Here is a 16,656-nt window from a genome sequence, read left to right on the forward strand (position 1 = left end):
CTGTCTTAAGTTGCTGTGAAAAGTGTCAATGTGTCACAGATAAATATTCCGATTTCATGGTGACAATGATTTCCTAATAAAGTCATACACCGCAAAAGGAAACCATTTGGTCCACATTTCGCATACAGGTCGTTCTGCTATAATACGACAGTTGTATTCCTCTGTGACCTCAAGCGATAGAATATTGTTCTGGAGAAGATCACTATAGAAAATCACTATGCCCATGTGTTATCCAAGCAGCATCCACAATTCATTAATCATGTTAGAGTTAATTTGCATTGCTTTTTCACATATTATACCAGAACAATCTGTACTCTGAGAGAACAGTCAGTTAGTGTCTCACCTCTGCTGTTATTTCTCCTGTTGCATTGCAATTCCTTTACAGTTTTTAGAGTGGTGATCCAATTCTTTTGTTAAAAGTTGCTATTTATTCAGCCCTCTTCCATCGTTTTCAGACAGTACATTTCTGATACTGTCCTTGACTGTGGTGCTGTGACAAATCCTTGCCCATTTTATCTATCATGTTTAAATTCTTTCAAATTGGTTTCTGGTCATGTTGGATTAAAACTGCCCTATAAAAATCACAAATTACATCCTGTAAACCTCCTCTTCTAATCTGTCTGCAGCTTTTGACACCCTTGGTTAAAACCCTCCTGCTGCAGCACTCCACTGTTAGTCATGGAGTTGTACAGCATGGCAACAGACCCTTCGGTCCAACTTGTCCGTGCAAACTCTATACCCTAAACAAATCTAGTCCCATTTGGCTCATATCCCTCTTAAACATTCCTATTCATATGTCCTTCCTGATGCCTTTTTAAATGCTGCAATTGTACTAGCTTCCACCACTTCCTTTGGCAGCTCATTCCATACATGCACCACTCTCTGGGTGAAAAATTTGCTCTTACCTTCCTTTGAAATCTTTCCCCTCCTTAAACCGATGCCCTCTTGTTCTGGACTTCTCCACCCCAGGGAAACTTCCTTTTGTATTCACCCTATCCATACTCCTTATGATTTTGTAAACATCTATAAAGCCTCTAACACTCCAGGGAAAATAGCCCCAGCCTATTTAGCCTCCCCTCATAGCTCAATCCCTCCAATTCTGACAACATCCTTGTAAATTGTTTCCTGAAACTTTTCAATTTTCACAACATCCTTCCTAAATCATGGAGATCTGAATTGCACGCAGTATACGAAAGTGGTCTGACCAATGACCTGTAAAGCCGTGACATGACCTCCCAACTCAGGTACTCCATGCACTGACCAATAAAGGCAAGTGTACCAAATGCGACATCCAGTATCTTGGATTAGTGGTGCTGGAAGAGCACAGCAGTTCAGGCAGCACCCAAGTAGCTTCGAAGCTACTTGGATGCTGCCTGAACTGCTGTGCTCTTCCAGCACCACTAATCCAGAATCCGGTTTCCAGCATCTGCAGTCATTGGTTTTTACCACATCCAGTATCTTGTCCAGCCAGATGGGACTGCACTCCCCTGGTTCCATTCTTCTCTATCTGGTTGTAACTAGATAATAATCTAAAATGGTTTCTCTTTCCACTCCTGTACAGTTACTTCTCAGAACCCTCAGGAACCTCTCGTCAGCCCTTTGTTATTTCTTATGCTGCCCTTCAGTGATATCATTTAAAAACATAATGTTCAGTTCCCTATGTTGCCTTTGATGCTAAACTTTATACTATGCATTCCCCTCTCAATCCTTAGACTGTTGTTTATCTGATTTCCAGTATGATACTGGTCTCTGGCACAATCCCATTCCTTACCTGCTGACTGTTCCCCCTCCTCTTGTCAGCATGACTGGCCCACAAGACTATTCTCAACCCTGGTGTCATTTCATTTCAGTTTCTGACTGTGAAAGTTTGACGATAGGACTGCCTCATTCCACTGCTCCATCCCTGGTTCAGCTGATTGCTGAAGCTCTCCTCCAAAGCTTTGTTGCAACATGACTTGACTTTTCTAATACTGTTCGGGCTGGCTTCCCATTTTGTAACCTACCTAAATCCAAAACCCTGCTGCCTCTACTACGTCCTGTTCACATATCACACCTCTTATTGGCTTCTTGTCCACAAAGGTTTCAACTTAATTTTTGTTTTTCTTTTCCTCAAATCTTTATGGACTAAACCACATTTCTTTCTGACCAGCTCAAGATCTGTAATCTTCACATTTCAGTATTCCTCTGAATCTGGCTTATGCATCACTGATTTTATTGCTCTATGTTGCCAACTCTGCTATCAGCTGTCTCAGCCCAAATCTTTGTAACTTTGACATTCAGTGACATTACTGTTATAGAATCTGCAACTACAAACATCTGTTGGGTATACCAGAAACTGAACTGTCTAGCCATCTAAATGTTCTGGCTACCAGGCAGGTCAAAGGCCACCTATCTTGCATTAAGTAAATCATCATGTAACTCCGCAAAGTTGATCCACCACATACCATATACTAGCCAGGGGTGTGTTTGAATACTCCTCATGTGCCTGAATGAGTACAGCTGTAACAACACTCAAGAAGCTCGTCCAAGACACAGCAGCCTGCTTGATTGGCATTACAATCACAAATCCCACATCTTCCACCACTGATGCTTTGTAGCAGCAGTGTGCACCATCGATAAGATGCCCTGCAGAAATTCATCAAGACTCCTTAGGATCTTTGAAATCCATGACCATTATCATCTATAAGGTCAAGGTCAGCAGATACACCACGATCTGCAAGTTCCCCATCAATCCACTCACCATCTCATATATCGCTGTTCATTCAATGTCAGTGGAACTCCCTCGCTAATGACCTTGTAGTTGTTCTTGCATGAAATGGACTGCAATGATTCAAAACGTCAGCTTAATACTACCACTGTCTTTTCAAGGGAAAATAGGGATGAGCAATAAACACTAATCCAGCCAATGACACTTACATCCCATGATTTCTTTTTTAAATCCCTACTTTAATCGTTTTGTCGATGTTGCTTCCCTCCAAGAAGATGCTGCCTCTTGACCAAGTTTTTTTGTCACCTGTTCAAATGTCTTATGTTGCTCAATGTCAAATTTTGTTTCACTTTTACAAAGCACCTTATGACAACTTGGTGCATTTTCTGCAAGCTATTTAGTCTTTGTGGAGTAAAAATAATCTCTCAGTTGCCTTTTTGTTAGTTGTGTTGAATGTGCCATAACATTTACGTTACTGACACTGGTGTCAGCAGATAGTTTCTTCCTATCGTTTTTTTTTTCTCCTCCGTAATGTTGACCTCACCAGCTAAATCTTTCCTTAATGTCTCTGATAATTGAAACCAATTTATTAATCTCCTCTGTGCTGTCCTAGGCCTTAAGTTTCTTTTGTAAGTTTTGATGTGGCATTGGTCACAATATTCTGCAGAGGTCTTTCGAGAATATATTTGCAACAAGATGAAAGTTGGGCAAACCTAACAGTATGCTGTGTGGAAATTAACTTTTCTGAATTTTTGAAACCCCTCCTGGTACAGCATGAAATGGTGCGGCAAATGCTTTCTCACGAACCAGTGGAACGTCCAGAGGCTGTGGACATTGTCAACAACCCATTCTTCGAGAGCATTGACATTCCTGAAAGGCAGCTGCTGAGGCAGAGGTCCCGGACACTCAGCTGCAATGGAGTCAAGGCTGTGAGGGCATCTGTCTCATAACAGTGGACGTCATCTGCTCAGCCTGCAGGTTCTTGATCTCTGACACCTTCCATTTCAATTGTTACAATGCAATCAATATTTGAGAAAGATGTCAAGGCACGTTCTGACCACTTTTACTTTGAAAAAGTTATCAAAGGTCTTCAGGACCAAGTGATGTGATACTAAAGCCTCTCACCACGTTTTCTACTATACATCTAAACTGATTCTTAACATTTTTAAGAAAATGTCTCTGCTTGGAGGATTATGTATTTGAAGTAACAGGTGCAGATATACTGATTTGAGGACTCATTTTGTCTTGTGCACCCACAGTTTCAGTTAATTCTATTCTATAAGCACATACTGTGCACTCCTCTCGTGGCTGCACGTGCACAGTAGATCAGATGCATGCGTTTCAAAAGAAAGTGAAAACTGGAACTTAGTTTGTGAAGAGGGATGTTTGCTCGTGGTGCACCTAACTTCATTGCATCCTTATGTCTAAGGGCATTTGTCCAGCTTTCAACTGTAAGCCTGTATTTTTAGAAACTGAATCAACACTGCAATGTGGATTTGAAAGCAATACCTGCCCCTCAACCATAAATTTTTGGGAATTGGCCTGATTGGACATGGTGAATGGTGAAGTTTAAAATGTATTTATAGTGCTGTGAGGGCACAATGGCATAAATACATCTACTATTAATCATGCTGTGCAAATTTCATAGTGAGAGGAAATTTGAGTTCTTAATGCAAGCTGTATCTTTACATTTGACACTTTGTTTACGCTACTGTATTGACTGAAGATACTTAATTTCTTGTCCTGTAAGTATCTTGCTTGAATTTCTGATCAGCTAAGAATAGATGAACATTCAGAAATTTCCCATGTTGTCACGACACTTCTTTCTCCAACTCTTCAATGCTTGAATGGGTAATAATTTAGTTCTGTGCAGCAGTGATCAGTTCAGGGAGAAGGTCCCAGGCTCCGTTTCCATTAGGGTTTGGTCAGCCGCTCTTAATTGTAGTGCTACTACTTCAGCACCTTTTTGGGTTATTCTAGTGAAAATTCCAACCTGCATATCTGCATCTGATTTGGCAGAAGGCCTATCCTTTACATTTAGATTAGGTTACTTAGTGTGAAAACAGGCCCTTCGGCCCAACAAGTCCACACCCACCCACCGAAGCACAACCCAATTCAAGCCCATCCCCCTAAATTTACCCCTTCACCAAACACTACGGGCAATTTAGCATGGCCAACTCACCTAACCTGCACATTTTTGGACTGTGGGAGGAAACCTGAGCACCCGGAGGAAACCCACGCAGACACTGGGAGAATGTGCAAACTCCACACAGTCAGTCGCCTGAGGCGGGAATTGAACCCAGGTCTCTGACGCTGCGAGGCAGCAGTGCTAACCACTGAGCCACCGTACCGTCCATCCTGTGCTCTCATTTTCATTGCAGATGTGGAGGGTAGGTGTTGGACTGATACTGGGCTATCCTCATTTAAGATGCAGTGCAAAATTCAAACCCAGTTCCTTTGCCTTGTCCTGTCAACCAGGTTCATGTAGAACACATTGATCTGGTTGAGTATCCAAAACCAATTTGTTTCATTTCTTTAATTGCCTAAACAGTTTTCAAAATTGATTCAAAATCAGATTAAAAATTACTGAGCAGAATGCTTAAGTCTGTCCAATCTGATTATTCCTCCAGGACCTTTATTATGCTATTATATCACTTTGTGCATTCTTAAGATCATGGGTTTGTGTTGTGGTGTTCAGCAAATGTTAAAATTTTCAAATTTATACATCTATTTTGATTTCTGACTTTAATTATTATGGTGACCCCCATTTTAGTTTTTGTTCAGCCTGGAGGAAAAGCTGTTTAATGTGCAGATTGTAACCAGTTTTAAAAAAAAAACACCTGATCTTACTCAAACATATGTGCCATCAATTATTATATCAACTTTCTTCAGTACACAAAAACTGAGGTACTATCTGAATAATGAAAGGCTGTTGGGAAAGGGTAGAAATAGGATTAGCAAAGTGGTGCTGGAGTTAGCCCATACAGGTGAATAGGCTACTAGATTGTTATCTTTGCTGCTCTTGTCATTTTTTAAAAAAAAATTGTCAACTTGCTAAATCAAACAATATTAAATCTTCATTCGAAATATAGTATGTTGGTACTACAAATGGGAAGTGGTGGCATAATGATATCACCAGACTAGTAATCTGCAGAGCCAGTGTTCTGAGGACATGATTTTGATTTTGAATCTACCATGCCAAATGGTGAAATCTTAATGAACAATCTGGAATTTGGGGAAAAAAAAACACCCTAACAGTGAGCATTTCACTATTCTAAAAATTTACAAAAAAGCCATCTAGTTCATTTCCTAGGCTAATTTCCTTAGACCATTCCTGTCGTAAGTTAGTTGATCATTCTTTTATTCATTGCTTATGTTATTGTCCCCTGTCGGGGGTGGAAATTTGTTATTCGCATCTGATTTGGCCACGCTCTGACTTCAGACCCACAGAAATATAGATTATTCTTAATTGGCTCTCTAAGCCATTCAATAGGCAATCCGTTCAAGGACCAGTAGGGATGGGCAACAAATGCTGACCTAACCAGTGATACCCTTGTCTTCTACATGCATAAAAGAGGCTGTTAAAATCCAGGGATGAATGAATTGTTGTTTAGGGTCAACCACTTGAAACAAAAGTGAACATAGGCATCTTAGGAGAAAGATGGAATTAAAAAGTAAAAGTTTACTTCAATCGTTGCAATCTTTTAATGGAATTTGTGATGTGAGCATGGTGACAAAACCAGCATTTGCAGTCCATCCTAATTGCCCTTCAAGTGAAGGTGAGCAGCTTTCTTGAAGCACTGAAGTCTGTGGATTCAGGACACCCAAAGTCCTGTTGAGAAGGGATTTTGTGGATTTTTATCCAGTCGCAGTGAAGGAGCAGTGATTAGAGATCCAAATCAAGTTGGTGTGTGATTTGAGGGGAGTTTGCAGATGGTGGAGGTCCCATACATCTGCCATTTCTTTTACTAGATGGTAGGGATCACCAGTTTCAAAGGGGTTGTCGAAGCTTTGGTACGGTGCAATTTAAAATTGAAACTTTGACTTAATCTTCCAGAAACGACAGTGATTGAGCAAAAAAAAGTGGTCAGGTAATTGAAAATTGAAAAAAAAGTAGTCTATGGAAATTAGCATGTAATTGGTCTGAAAGTTGAAAGAATCTGCAAATGCATAAAATTCAGATTGCAACACTGGTTGTGTCTTGCCAGGCGATAAATAAGAGAACACTATATGGGTAGATTCTTGTTTGTTTCTGGACTGTCCTCTCAGAAGGGTTTACTACCAATACAATTAACCCTTTGTGAATGGCAAGAATGAGGAATGTGGCCAAGATCTCTAAATTTACTGAGGATATTTTCTCAAAACCAGAGGGATGGAGAAATAGGTGGTGGTGTTCCTCCAGTTTTCTTGTAACATTGTTGGAAGCTGAAGACTGAGTTTCAAATAGAAACAGAAGGAGGAGTTAACATTGAGTCACCCTGAGTGGGTGCCCAGTAAAATGGGCACCTAATCTGTTGCAGGGGAAGGTGTGCAGTTGCAGAGGAAGTGATGTATTCTAGGGAAGGCTGGACAAGCACATGAAAAACAAAATGGAACTCTGCTTCCAAATAATTTTTCTGTCTGACCTAAGTTTTAAGGATGTGACCCCAGCTGCCAGCAATGAAATAGCCCATTAACATTCAATATGTAATAGTTTGTGTGTTCCAGATCAAGGCATACATCTTGTAAGCATGAAGATCAGTGCTTTAAAGCACCTTGTTAGTTTTTATTTTATATCATTAACTATGTAATTTTCTCTCCACACTACCACAGTTTCATTTCTTATCAAACCACCTCTTGTAAATGTCAATCTACTCGATACACTCTAGCCTCTTCCTACCTTACCTCTCTGCCCACTTATTTATTAAGCGGTCTTCCCCAATTCCATCCATAGCGTACTCACTAACTCCCGTCCCCTTGATTTGGGAGTGGTTTCTGGTACCAGTACAACAGAATTTATCAGTCTGGGCTAAGGAGCCTATTTTATGGGAGCAGGAACACAATAGTAAAGTTTGAACCAGCCACTCACCACCTCACCTGAACCACAGAAGTTCATAAGATATAGGAGCAGAATTAAGCCATTCGGCCCATGGAGTCTGCTCTGCCATTCAATCATAGCTGATATGTTCTTCACCACCATTTTGCTGCCTTCTCTCCATATCCTCCAACCTATTATCCATTAATAATCTGTCTAACTCCGCCTTTAAATATACTTACTGTCCCAGCAGCCACTACACTGTGGGGTAGTGAGTTCCACAGAATCAAAACCCTTTGGGAGAAATAGTTCCTCCTCAAGTCTGTTTTAAATTTGCTACCCCTTATCCGAAGGCTATGACCGCTTGTCCTGGAATGCCCAATGACCTGGTATGACATCGTCAGGATTTGACATGATGTTGTCAGGGCCGAATTGCATGTACACAAATTGGATCCGAGCAAAATTATTGCACCAAGTGTCAGCAACTGCCCTCAAAAGTTCCAGGCCCACATGAACTCCATGTTAGAAATATTTTTTCAAGTAGAGTGAGCTCTTTGGGCTTACTTGTTCCTTTGCTGACATTAATCCAGTGGGTTCAGGATTGTCCTGCCAAACTTCCAGACTGGGCAATCTCTTCCTCTCTGTTGTATTTGTTTTTACAGAGATGCGGATTGTGACCCAAATGTGACCATCAATTCACTGGGATTCATAACGCATATTTTGGAAATACCTACCATAAATTCCAACTCCCCCAAAACTTGGGATATGATAATGTAAAATTAGGTAGGTTATGCTATTCAATTCATAATCCAGAGCTCAGACTTCAAGTTGGAGAGTTTAAATTCAGTTAGTAAATCAGTCTGGAATAACAGTTGGCTTCATTGGTAACCATGAAACTCTCAGATTTATTTTCAAAAAATCTGACTCGCTGCTTTTAGGAAAAGAAATCTGCTAATCTTACCTGGTCTGGTCTACATGTGAGTCCTGTTCCACAGAACTGTAGTTAACTCTGAATTGCCCACTAAACTGATTAGTAAATCATTCCGTTGTATAGAAAAAGCCAATAAATGTTCGCCTTGCCATTGGTGTCCACATCCTGAGAGTGGACAACACAAGCCTCGATCTGTAGACCAATAATTAGAAACAGGAGTAAGCTGTTTAGCCCCTTGAGCCTGCTCCACTATTCAATAGCATCACGGCCTATCAAACATTCCTCACTTCACTTTCCTCCATAATACTTTATTCTCTGACTTACCAATAATCTATCTTTAAATATCCAAGACTTGTGATCCCACAGCTCTCTGTGGCAAGGAATTTCAAAGGCACTCAACCCTCGGATGAAATTCATCCTTATTTCAGTCTTAAATTGGTGCTCTGTAATTCTGACACTATGCCCTCTGGTCCTAGACTCTTTGATGAGGGGAACCATCTTCTCAAACTCCTTTTTAGATCACTGTGTTTCAATGAAATCACCCCTCATTATTCCAAATTTCAATGACTAGAGGCCAACCTTTGCTCTTAAGGCTATCTTTTAATATTAGGGACCATAGAGTCACAGAGATGTACAGCACAGAAACGGCCCTTCGGTCCAACCCGTCCATGCTGACCAGATATCCCAACCCAAGCTAGTCCCACCTGCTAGGACCTGGCCCATATCCCTCCAAACCCTTCCTATTCATATGTCCATCCAACTGCCTCTTAAATGTTACAACTGTACCAGCCTCCACCACTTCCTCTGGGAGCTCATTCCATACATGTACCACCCTCTGTGTGAAAATGTTGTCCCTTGCATCTCTTATATCTTTCCCCTCTCACCCTAAACCTATGCCCTCTAGTTCTGGACTCCCCGACCCCAGGGAAAAGACTTTGTCTATTTATCCTATCCATGCTCCTCATAATTTTGTAAACCTCTGTAAGGTCATCCCCTCAGCCTTTGACGCTCCAGAGAAAACAGCCCCAGCCTGTTCAGCCTCTCCCTTAGGTCAAATCCTCCAACCCTGGCAACATCCTTGTAAATCTTTTCTGAACCCTTTCAAGTTTCACAACATCTTTCCGATAGGAAGGAGATCAGAATTGCACGCAATATTCCAACAGTGGCTGAACCAATGTCCTGTATAGATGCAACATGACCTCCCAACTCCTGTACTCAATACTCTGACCAATAAGGGAAAGCATACCAAACGCCGCCTTCACTATACTATCTACCTGCAACTCCACTTTCAAGGAGCGATGAACCTGCACTCCAAGGTCTCTTTGTTCAGCAACATTCCCTAGGGCCTTACCATTAAGTGTATAAGTCCTGCTAAGTGTTGCTTTCCCAAAATGCAGCACCTCGCGTTTATCTGAATTAAACTCCATCTACCACTTCTTAGCCCATTGGCCCATCTGGTCCAGATCCTGTTGTAATCTGAGGTAACCCTCTTCGCTGTCCACTTCACCTCCAATTTTGGTGTCATCTGCAAACTTACTAACTGTACCTCTTATGCTCGCATCCAAATCATTTATGTAAATTACAAAAAGTAGAGGACCCAGCACCGATCCTTGTGGCACTCCACTGGTCACAGGCCTCCAGTCTGAAAAACAACCCTCCACCACCCCCCTCTGTCTTCTCCATTTGAGCCAGTTCTGTATCCAAATGGCTAGTTCTCCCTGTATTCTGAGATCTAACCTTGCTAATCCGTCTCCCATGAGGAACATGTCGATCGCCTTACTGCAGTCCATATAGATCGCGTCCACCGCCCTGACCTCTTTGTTACTTTTTCAAAATACTCAATCAAATTCATGAGATGTGCTTTTCCCACACACACAGCCATGTGGACTATCCCTAATCAGTCCTTGCCTTTCCAAATACAAGTATATCCTGTCTCTATGTATTCACTCCAACAACTTGTCCACCACCAACAACAGGCTCACTGGTCTATAGTTCCATGGCTTGTCCTTACCACCCTTCTTAAACAGTGGCACCATGTTAGCCAACCTCTATATTTCTGGCACCTCACCTGTGACTATCAATAATTTCAATATCTCTGCTGGGCACCTTGCTTATCACTTCCCTAGCATCTCATAGTGTTCTCAGATACATCTGATCAGGCCCTGGGGATTTATTCACCTTTTATGCATTACAAGACATCCAGCACCTTTTCCTCAGTAATATGGACATTTTGCAAGGTGTCACTATCTATTTCCCTACATTCTATATCTTCAATATCCTTTTCCACAGTAAACACTGATGCAAAATACTTGTTTAGTATCTCCCCCATTTGCTGCGGCTCCACACAAAGGCCACCTCGCTGATCTTTGAGGGACCCTAATTTCTCCCTAGTTACCCTTTTGTCCTTAATGTATTTGTAAAAACCATTTGGATTCTCCTTAATTCTATTTGCCAAAGCTATCTCATGCCCCCTTTTTGCCCTCTTGATTTCCCTCTTAATTGTACTCTTACTGCCTTTATACTCTAAGGATTCACTCGATCTATACCTGACATATGCTTCCTTCTTTTTCTTATCCAAGCCCTCAATTTCTTTAGTCATCCAGCATTCCCTATACCTACCAGCCTTCTCTTTCACCCTGACAGGAATATACTTTCTCTGGATTTTCATTATCTCATTTCTGAAGGCTTCCCATTTTCCAGCTGTCCCTTTACCTGCGAACATCCACCTCCAATCAGCTTTCTAAAGTTCTTGCCTAATACCGTCAAAATTGGCCTTTCTCCAATTTAGAACTTCAACTTGTAGATCTGGTCTATCCTTTTCCATCACTATTTTAAATGGTCCCTGGCCCCAAAGTGCTCCCCCACTGACACCTCAGTCACCTGCCTGCTTTATTTCCCATGAGCAGATCAAGTTTTTTGTACCTTCTCTAGTAAGTACATCCACATACTGAATCAGAAAATTTTCTTGTTTACATTGAATAAATTCCCTGTGAGGGAACCACACAGGCACAGAATTTATATGCAGAGAGATAGTGGTAAGATAATTCCAGGTAATGAAAAGTGTCAAAAGATAAGTACAAATGGTGTGTCTGTGTGTGTCTATGAAGGAAAGCAAGTGAAGGGATGATCTATGATCCAATTAATTAAGGTAGAGAGAGAATTCCAAAAAAAAAAAAAAAATAAGATGGTGCTAGAGACAAACCAAATGACTGGAATAGCATGATAAGTATAAGAGTCATATGACGAGGGTCTAACCAAAGTAAGAAGTAATGCAAAACTGTGCAAACTAATTAAAGGTAGAGAGATAATAAGTTATCAAGGTGATGGTGGTAATCTAATCTTAAAAAAAAAACAGAATAATAAGGAAGATTTCACACAGAATAATATGGTGAGGTTATATGTAGCACATCATAAACTCAAGATCTCAGTTGAGGCCATCCTCATGATGGCGGAACTTGGCCATCAATTTTTGCTCAGCAATTCAGTGTTTTGGTGTGTCTTCAAGGCTGCCTTGGAGGATGATTCAGAGGTTAACACTCTACTCACACCAGTTGACACTTTTGATCACCTGCAAAGATTTAGTCAGCCTGTTGACACTCCATTCTCACTATTTATACTTAATTTTTGACACTTGTCATTGCCTGGAATTATCTTGCCATTATCTCTCTGCATGTAAATTCTGTGCATATGCTGTTCCCTCCACTTCACCTGACAGAGGTGCAGTTTGACTGTAACCTGATGTTGTGTGACTTCGGATTTCTAGTATTGCCAGCTCAATTAATTTACAATCCATAGTCTTTCCTTCTTTATCTTGAAATACTCCGTGATTTGGTTCCACTTGGTCATACCTGTTTGTTACAAACCACGAGATTTTGAGCAAAGTTCTTTGGCAGATTTGAACAAGATGACCTTTGAAGTTGCACATAAGTGCTGTGGTCTTCCCACTGACCCCGACCCCCCCCCCCCCCACCCCAAAAAAAAAATTAGACTGATAGGGCCAAATGCCTGTTCCTGTGACCTGTACACTGTTATCCTACATTTTCTGTATGGCTGCTAGCTGTGCGTTCTGTTCTTGGATCTGGCTTGAAATGCCACCATCTTTTATTGGTAACTTCCAGCATTTTCAAATGTTTGTTTATAAATTAAGTACACATCCAGTTTCTTCCTCAATTTTTTTTTTGTTTTCTAACCTAATTATTTTCTGTCAACAACTGTAACACACTTGTCTTGCCTAAATTTTGATGCATTGTTATTGGTTTGAGGTGAATTTAGCCGACTGATACTGACTAGGCTGTAACCCAGGATGTGAATTTGTATTTTGTTACAGGTCCTGATGTCTGATTCACTCCTGACTGTGTCTGATCAACAAAGCTCCCATTTGCCTTGCTTTTCAGATTATGCAGAAACACATCAAAAATCCCTCACTTTTCCTGAATTTAATTTAGGTTGGATCATGTAAAATAGCCTTTTAAAAGATTTGTGCATGAGAATTGCTTTCACCAAGGTGAATGTGACACATGAAAACCACTTTATTATACCTGCGTCTTTTAAAAAAGATAAAATTTGCCGCCATTTATACAGTGTGATACAGAGAAGTAAGTTAAGGTAATGGCGAGACTGCTGAATGGTGCAGTGAGTGATGTTGCATGCCTTGTATTGGTATAACCATTTATTGTGTGCACTCTTTCCGGGACAGCAGTTCTGCTCTTGTGTCAGGTACATCAGATTTAAAAGTGCACGTTGTTTATACAATTCAAGTGTATGGTGCACTGTTTTAATTCTGAAGTATGAATTTTATAAATGCACTTTACTCATGAATGTTTATATTGTTCTTAAAAACATTCAATCATAATCTTGCTTATTAAGGATCATAATTCAAAGAGGACTTGCATAAACATATTTTTAAAGTACTTGTATTGTGGACTTAATAAAACCTCTTACTTCTGATATTTGTGTACTATTCCGAGGCAGCCGTTTTGATGGCCAAGGGCATAGTCTGAAATGATTCATGATCTGAAAGCATTGAAGCTGGTATAAGGTGGTGTAAACATTTCCTGGTTAGGAGCCATTACCATTAATACTTAGCAGATTCAGCCCTCCCATACTGAGCTATCTGAATTTCCATTAGACTGACTGTTTGTGGAAGGGGAGATTTGAAATATTTGAAGGGTTACTAAATCCATTATCATATCCTGGGAGTATACAGACTCTGTGGTCATATTTACTGAACAGATAATCCACAAACCTGGTAATAATGATCCAGAGACTGGCTCAAATCCTGACTTGGTAGCTGGAAAAGTTTAAAGCCTATTGTATGGGAAAATGGAATGAAGTGCTAGTATCAGAACCTTGAACCCAGAGAGTTGTGGTAAAAATTTACCTGATTTACTGATGCATTTTAGTGAAGGAAATTTGTCCTTTGCCTGGTCTGAGACTGTCTTGATCTCCCTCCTGAAATGAACCAAGAAGCCATTCAGTTGTATTCACAAAAATGGCTAACTGCCAAATTATGTCCATTTCAGAATTATGAACAATGACCAGTGGGCAGCTCAGTGGTTAGAGTGGTGCTGAAAAAACACAGCAGGTCAGGCAGCATCCAAGGAGCAGGAGAATCAATGCTTCGGGCAAAAGCCCTTCCTCAGGAATGAGGCTGTGTGCTGAGGGAGTGGTGAGATAAATGACTGGGGCATTGATGCACGGCATCAATGTGGATTTCACCAGTTTCCTAATTTTCCCCTCCCCCACCTTTATCCCTGTTCCAACCTTACAACTCTGCACGGCCTCATGACCGGTCCTACTTGTCCATCATCCTTCCCACCTATCCGCTCCACCCTCCTCTCTGACCTATCGCCTTTACCCCCTACTTCCATCTGCCTATCGCACTTTCAGCTACCTCCCCTCCTGTTTATCTCAAGACCCCCTCAGTCTCATTCCTGATGAAGGGCTTTTGCCCGAAACGTCGATTCTCCTGCTCCTCCAATGCTACCTGACCTGCTTTTCCAGCATCACACACTTGACACTAATCTGCAGCATCTGTAGTCCTCACTTGCACCTAACTCTGGTTAGCACCACTGCCTCTCAGTGTCACAAAATTGGATTTGATTCCATCCTCTGGTGTCTGTGTGGAGTTTGCACATTATCCCTGTATCTGCTTGGGTTTCCTCCGTGCTGCGGTTTCCTCCCACAGTTCAAAGATGTGCAAGTTGGTGGATTGGCCTTGCTAAATTACTCAGTGTCTAAGGCTGTATCAGCTAGGTAGATTTACTATGGGAAATGTAGGGTTGCAGGGATAAAGTAGGGGGAATGGGTCTATGTAAGGTCCTGTTCGGAGGGTCTGTGTGGATTTGATTTAAATTCATGGGAAGTTTTTTTTATATACTGGAAATAACTTCTTTTTGGTATTTTTCAAAGGTAAAGCAATATGTTTGGCATGAAGAGCACTTCCCAACTCCATTATTATTTTAAACCTCATTGATGGGATGTGGCCAGCCATTCTCCATTCCTAATTGTCCTCAAGGATCTATGTTTGAGGGCTGTTATGCAGTGTAGTGTCCCTACCTCTGAGCCAGAAAGCCTGAGTTCAAGTCCCAACTGCTCCAGAAATGTCATAACATTTCTGAAGAGGCTATTTTTATTTTAGTGAGTGATTGCATTTGCTGACACCATGGACTTTATGCATTAGCCTTCCCCTCAAAATCTGTGCTTTGGGTTTTTTTGAGAGTTGGCTTTCCAGTTAAATTAAAAATGGTGGTGACCAAATAACCTGACTTATTGTATGTACTTGGTTGTTGCCTTTTTTTGACAGGGCATTTTGCAAAGGGTGGATGCATAGACTTCGCGTGCCAAATGGTGTCAATAATACGGCTATTTAATAAGCTTGTTCGGTAGACCTTACAGTTTGCTTCATTAAGTAGAAATAATATGCGACTGTCTTTTTGTTATTGATAGCCTTTGCATAGAACACTGGTTATACACCAGCTCCCTCAAGATGGGGTTAACTGTCTGAAAGAAACATGACTGTGCTGAATCCTCGTGTGGGAATCATAATGTCCTATTTCTGCCACTGTGTACATTAAGCCTCTCTTGTTTGTTTTTCTACAATAAACGCATTTTTCTTAAGTCGGAAGGCAAATTGATATTCAGAATAATTGTCTAGAATCATTCAGGATTGTGCAATAGCATTTTACATTTTAAAATGTATTTTATAAAGGAAATGTTGAGTAGATTCAATTGCAGAAGATTAGATTTTCTTTGTCATACAGTGTAAATCTGTATTATTATTCGTCATTATCAATCCATTTTGGGTTGTTGACATTGGCAGTGCACTCCTTGCAATAATTGGTGTATTGCGGCATTGTGACTTCATACAAGTCTAAAAATTCAATAAAATATTGAATTGTACCTTCTGTAACTGGGTTTTTTATTTACCAAATGCAAACTGGTTGGTTAACTTTATCGGATGTACTTTCCATGACATTACTGAGAAAATGTCCTAAATACGAGCAATACAGACTGTGGGATGCTCAGGTTCTGTCAATAGTCCCATGTTTGTTAACCTACAAAGAAAGTGGGCAAGGGGAGAGGATGAGGCAGACACCTGATGGTACTGTTTTGAATTGAAGTTAAGGCTGGAGAGGTAGATTATATTAAGCATTGCCTTGTATGACCTAGGAGCCCCTTTCAAGCATGGCAGCCTGTGCCACCTATGTGGCAGAAGATCTCAGTGGATTGAGAGGGTGTACAGTACACTTGCATTTCTGTTTTCTTCAACCAGCTGAGTTTTTCATTTCTGCTCGCCTCTTCTCATTCCCTTCCAAATAGTCAGTTCCTAGAGACCATGCCATCAGTGACTGTCTCCCAGGCTCAGTGTATACCCCCTCAGTGTACATCTCCCTTTCAAGTTGTTATGGATGATAGTTGATCATGAGCCCAATGCCAGTTCACCACACAAATGATGTTTGGGTATTCAGCTGTCATCCATCTGGTGAGCATGCCTGAGCCAGT

The 16,656-nt window shown here is 40.9% G+C and overlaps 1 protein-coding gene across 3 annotated transcripts in view; it reads left to right on the forward strand.

Moving 5' to 3' along the window:
• eif2ak3 (eukaryotic translation initiation factor 2-alpha kinase 3) overlaps positions 1-16,053 on the forward strand; it is a 97,317-nt gene extending 81,264 nt beyond the window's left edge. For 2 of the 3 annotated variants that reach the window (XM_072576989.1, XM_072577006.1), the window contains exon 17: positions 3,481-16,053. In XM_072576989.1, the coding sequence (XP_072433090.1) occupies positions 3,481-3,657 (177 nt within the window). In that variant the 3' untranslated portion in view covers positions 3,658-16,053. The remainder of the gene's footprint in view (positions 1-3,480) is intronic. The other variant, XM_072576997.1, reaches the window with a different exon arrangement.
• Positions 16,054-16,656: the final 603 nt, after the last annotated feature.

The sequence above is a fragment of the Chiloscyllium punctatum genome, chromosome 1 (genome assembly GCF_047496795.1).
Source record: "Chiloscyllium punctatum isolate Juve2018m chromosome 1, sChiPun1.3, whole genome shotgun sequence".
Lineage (NCBI taxonomy): Eukaryota > Metazoa > Chordata > Chondrichthyes > Orectolobiformes > Hemiscylliidae > Chiloscyllium > Chiloscyllium punctatum.